Raw genomic sequence first — 6,236 nt, 5'->3', positions numbered from 1 at the left:
CATCAGTTCATCAAAATAGACTCATAGCTTTGTAGCGACAAGCTTATGCAAAAAAAAAAATAAATAAATAAATCATTTCATCAAAATAGACTCATAGCTTTGTAGCGACAAGCTTATGCAAAAAAATAAATAAATAAATAAATCATTTCATCAAAATAGACTCATAGCTTTGTAGCGACAAGCTTATCCCCCCCACAAAAAAAAAAAAAAATAAATAAATAAAAAATGCGCCGAAGTTTCCTCGGCACAGTCGAGTTTTCTATACATCGTATAATCGAGTCCACCGAAAATAGATCCATCTTTCGGTTGTCTCGGTATAATGCTGTATGAGCCGTGGCCCATGAAACTTTAACCACGGCCCGGTGGTGACCTGGCCTGTATCTTGCCAGACGCACGATTATGGCTAACTTTAACCTTAAATAAAATAAAATAAGCTACTGAGGCTAGAGGGCTGCAATTGTGTAAGTCTGATGATTGGAGGGTGGATGATCAACATACCAATTTGCAGCCCTTCAGCCTTAGCAGTTTTTAAGATCTGACGGCGGACAGAAAAAGTGCGGACGGATAGACAAAGCCGGCACAATAGTTTTCTTTTCAGAAAACTAAGCCCATGAGAGGAAACCGAGAAGTGAAGAAATGCCTCTTTCCACGAACGGGAACAAATATAACAAAATAACATCAGGGAACGAAAAATGTAAAAAATGTCATTGACACATTTAGATCAAGATAAAAATTTTGCAAGGAAGCTTCGAAAATCGAAGCCCCGTAGGGGGTGAGGTATACTGTAGGCATTACTTAAGGTTCTTTGCAGCGTGCCTTCGGACCCTAGCTGCAACCTCTTTCTTTTACTGTACCTCCTTTCATATTCTCTTTCTTCCATCTTGCTTTCCACCCTTTCCTAACAACTGATTCATAGTGCAACTGCGAGATTTTCCTCATGTTACACCTTTCAAATCTTTTACTGTCAATTTCCATTTCAGCGCTGAATGACCTCATAGGCCCCAGTGCTTGGCCTTTGGTCTAAATTCTATATTATATATATATATATATATATATATATATATATATATATATATATATATATATATATATACAATATATATATATATATATACATATATATATATATATATATATATATATATATATATATATATATATATATATATATATATATATATATATATATATATATATATATATATATATATATATATATATTGACGAATAGTCTGGAGAATACTAGCCTCTTTGATGGACCAGAGTTTTCAAGGTTGACAAAAAAATGTGAAAATCGCACAATTAAAGAATTCTAACAAAATTCTAAAAAAAACTAAAGAACACACTTTAGCTCTGTTTCTTTACAAAAAATTATTTTTCATGTCTCAATACTTCTTACGAACATTGTAGAATACGAACAAGATCTAAACAAAGATAATTTTGGAAAGTTAAAAAAAAATTATTTTTAAGAATCCCTTGGCTCTGGGACCCATCTTCAAATATAGGAATTCTCTCTCTCTCCTCTGATACGATCCTCGGTGGTCTTTCTTGGAAATAAGTTGGCTTCACTAAATGACTCATCGGCGAGTCTGCCGTAGAACGGATGCATTTTTATTCAAATAGAAAATTCTCGACCGAGAGAGAAAATACAACTAGGTCCTGAACAACGATTTCGTACAAAACTTTGAAATTATTGCACAATTACCAAATGACTCTTCCTGTTTATTTTTTGGACGACAAACAATTATTTTTAATATTCGCTTAAGTTCTTTTACCGTTAAGTTCTTTTACCTTGGGCGGCTCAGTTATATTTATATATTTGTTTGTTTATCTATTCATTCATTTATGATTATTATTATTATGATTTTAAGAGACTATCTTTTACAGAGTTTTAATGTTAAGAGGTTATGTTGTGTCTTTGGCGTTTGTGCAATTCTTATAGATTTTAATTTTTTTATATAAAAATATCATAATAAAATTTAGTGAGAATTTTTCAGCTTTTTACATGCTATTTCCATAAGGTTTTTAGCTTTGAAAATAGGATGAATCCTCAAAAGTCGGTCAAGAAACCAAAAATTTTTCTTTAATGTAATTTGAACTACTGTATTCGTCATCCTTTGATATTATCTCATAAATTCTGTAGGAGCACTGACCTGCCTGAATATATATATATATATATATATATATATATATATATATATATATATATATATATATATATATATATATATATATATATATATATATATATATATATATATATATATATATATATATATATATATATATATATATATATATATATATATATATATATATACATATACACACAACACAAACAAACACACACACACACACACACACACACACACACACATATATATATATATATATATATATATATATATATATATATATATATATATGTGTGTGTGTGTGTGTGTGTGTGTGTGTGTGTGTTTGTGTGTAGTGTCTGTGTAATAACTGGAGATACAGACACACGAAAAAGATGCAGTGATAATTCTGGAACTGTATCACTGACGTTTCAGGAATACTTCAGGTTTTATTAAGAAATTGTTGGCAAAAGAGCGCATGAAAAATAAAAAATGCCCTTGTATTAATTACGAAGTGATATTTACAAAAACTTCCACTGGGCTTTCCCATTTCAGCATCGTGACCACATCCACTTTTTTTTTTGACTTCTCAAATCACTTTCTCTGTTTTTCTTTGTTGTCGGAAATTCCTCTCTGGGACTTTTAGGGAAAAGAACCATTAATATGTAAGAGATGTAATATAGAATTGGATCGCGAAAGAAAGTCAGCCTTGGATAAGATTATTTAATGACATACACCTTGAATAAATAGTTTTGGATTTGCAGCTGTTAATACAACGTTAATACAATTCGAGCACTCTTATATACTGAAGTCACGTGCATCTACTGTGATTTTTTAAGCACAAAAATGTGTATGTAAATTCTTATTAGTGCATGTTCACATGTAAACGTTACCTAATATATGCGGTTAACTACGTCACATGAACATACGTGTATGCATACTATGTTTATACGCATACATAAGCATATAAGCATGTATCTGTATTTCGGTGCATGTAAAAACACGCTTGTTAACTCTCTTTTATTTCTCTTTGTCTCAGAAATACGAAAGCCATGTTTTACAATGTACAGAATCAAAATGATCCTGATCGAAAGTGATTTTGTCTTTGGTCGGAGAGTATTCGCATTACTTCAAAAGGAGGTCCACATACAATTCGACGCCGTTTGGGGTAGGTAATGACAAATTATCCCCAAGCCGTACTTTGGTTATGACAGGAAAGTCAGCAATGTTTCATAAAGTCCTGAAAGCTTTATGATTTAAAGTTGCTTTTTATAGTTTAAGGCAATATGTTTCTTATTTTAACTGTTTAATCTACGGACATCTCGAAAAGAAAAATTTATGGAAGATCTGTTTTTCCAACGCGTTAGCCAGTCGGAGTCGCAGGTTTGACCATCAAGGCTGCGACGTAAAACGTTATAAACTAATCAATCGATAAAAAAGTCAATCAAGCAATCAGTCTCAAGTTAGTGGAACTGGGTCAGGAACTCACCACCCGACCAACAGGACCCTGAAGACGACCAAAATAATATCGATCACAAACCACTTTCGGCATCGTCACAGCAAACCGCACTCTCAAGAAGGACCCGTAATAATAATGGGTGGTACACTAATTACTCACGGTCGCTATTTAGCGAAGTTTCCCTTCCAATCACGAGACACGACACGCGGTTGATGTCGTCGTAGATTTTCAATGCCTTTGTTTCTATAGACATTATACATCATTTTTATGTGTTTTTCTGTGATTTATATCCGTATTTCTCTGTATATCTGTGTTAACTTACCAGATGCTTAAAGGCCATGATGCCGTGTCTTATGCACGTACAGCTCCGAGAGAAGAAAAGGGGAAGAGATGGGAGAGAATTCTGGTGCCATGCTTAGTGTCGCCTCAGGTTTTATACTTCGGGTCCCCGGCGTTCCTCAAGTGCCGGTTCTGTGACCAACTAGTATTTTTACTCTTCCATTTTTTCCACTGATGTATTCATAAAGATTTTGTGAATCCACGTTCTAATTAGTCCTGGAATTGAAGTCCTGGCTGGAAAGCTCGAGTTGTTAATAAAAATCTTTATTCTTTATCTTACTGATATCAAATCTTATTGTGGCACTTCCGTCACCCCAGATTTGGGGTTGAGGTAAGAGGGGGTTGGTGAGAAGGGTTGAGAAAGGGGGAAGGTGAGCCGTAAGACGTCCGCAATGAAGTGAGAAAATAATTGTTTATATAGCTGTCTATTTTTAGAAAATTACACACACGGCCCGACAGCGAAATTCTACCTCTCGAGAGACAAAGAAATAATTTATGATACGGATGTTAGTATCCTATTATTTCTGTGTAGAGGCTTTTATTTCTGAATTAAAAATTATACTGATGCAAGTAGCTTTCTAACCACATTTTTTTTGTATGCAAAAACTAAAATAAAATTCACTGATTGCTGGTTTTATTTATAAATATAACCTGAGTAAGTCACCATATTCAAAACAGACCTTTCGTGGCTTGTTTCTCTCACCAGTTCATTATTCCAAGGTTTCAGGAAAGAAGGTTAAACGAACTCATTCAACTGGCTATTAGTGACCCATTTAATGACCAAATACCGCCGGTAATTACAATTTCTTTCCAGGTGAAAAGGTTTGCTTTCGAGGTACACTAATGCCTGCAGGGAAAGACCTTTTTCGTTATTAAAATTTAAAATGATTCAGTCTTTTATTTCGATTAATAATTTAGTCTTTAGTTCCAATTAATGACTTAGTCTTTATTTTCGATTAATTATTTATTCTTTAATTACGATTAAGGATTAGTATTTAATTTGGATTAATGATTTAGCCTTTAATTCCGATTACTGATATATTCTTTAATTTGGATTAATGATTTAGCCTTTAATTCCGATTACTGATAAATTCTTTAATTTTTATTAATAATTTAGTCTTCAGTTCCGATTAATGATTTTGTCTTTATTCCCGATTAATGATTTAGCCTTTATTTCCGATTAAGGATTAGTATTTAATTCCAATTAATGATTTAGTCTTTAATTCCGATTAATGATTTATTCTTTAATTCCGATCAATGATTTATCCCTTACTTCCGATCAATAATTTAGCCTTTATTTCCGATTAACGATTTAGTCATTAATTCCGATTAATGATTTTGTCTTTGATTCGGACTAATAATTTATTTTTCAATTCTGACTAATGATTTTTTCTTTACTTTCGATTAATGATTTAGCCTTTATTTCCGATTAATGATTTAGTATTTAATTTCCATTACAGGTCTTCACATTATTATAGGAAATTTTTTTATCATATCATTCACTTATTTTACCAAACCTTCCCCACTGGTAAAATATATTCCCATTCTCTTTGCTATTCGTAAATTATTAAAAAAAGAGACATTTTTAAAAAAATCAAGAAACCTGGAAGATGGAAGACAATTTCTAATGAATATCGGAATGGAATAGAATGGAATATAGATTTTAAAGCGCTGGGACCTGTGAGGTCATTCAGCGCTGAAAGGAAAATTGAGAGTATAAGGGTACAAAGGTGTAACAGGAGGAAAACATCGCAGTTGCAGTATGAAATAATTGGTAGAAGATGGAAAGCAAGATGGAAGAAAGATAATATGAAGGAAGGTACAGTAAAAGGAATGAAAGGGGTTGTAACTAGAGGCCTAAGGGACGCTGCAAAGAACCTTTAGTAATGCCTACAGTGCACCCCGTGAGATGCACTGACGGCACTACCCGCCCTACGGGGGAAAGCTATATCAGGTAATACCTACACGGCTTACAATAATAAAGTAACTAGAATTATGCGAAAATTTCTTATACTTTCATACAAACACACACACACACACACACACACGCACAAAACCTGTAGAGTCATCAACACTTTCAAAAAGCCTTACAACTCCTGGCTAATCATTCTGACTAATACAAGACCATTTCTATTGCAAATAATCATTCATCAAGATTTCTTGACCTTGTAAATACAATATATGAGGTCTAAGATATTCTGTAAGGCAGGTCGCGAAAAATCGTTATTTTGAAACTTTCTCTCTCTCAAAAAAAAAAAAACTCTTCTGGACTCTGGTCAATTTATAATAATTTTAATTTTCATACTCCAGGAAAAGGATCCGCA

General features: G+C 32.9%; 1 protein-coding gene across 1 annotated transcript in view; it reads right to left on the bottom strand.

Moving 5' to 3' along the window:
- The window catches only part of LOC136828453 (uncharacterized), a 12,232-nt gene extending 8,151 nt beyond the window's left edge, over positions 1-4,081 (bottom strand). The window contains exon 1 of the mRNA XM_067086528.1: positions 3,896-4,081. Coding sequence (XP_066942629.1) covers positions 3,896-3,913 — 18 coding nt within the window. The 5' untranslated portion in view covers positions 3,914-4,081. The remainder of the gene's footprint in view (positions 1-3,895) is intronic.
- Positions 4,082-6,236: the final 2,155 nt, after the last annotated feature.

This window comes from Macrobrachium rosenbergii, chromosome 3 (genome assembly GCF_040412425.1).
Source record: "Macrobrachium rosenbergii isolate ZJJX-2024 chromosome 3, ASM4041242v1, whole genome shotgun sequence".
Classification (NCBI taxonomy): domain Eukaryota; kingdom Metazoa; phylum Arthropoda; class Malacostraca; order Decapoda; family Palaemonidae; genus Macrobrachium; species Macrobrachium rosenbergii.
Note: the sequence above shows the minus strand (reverse complement) of the source record. Positions and strands in the feature narration are given on the sequence as shown.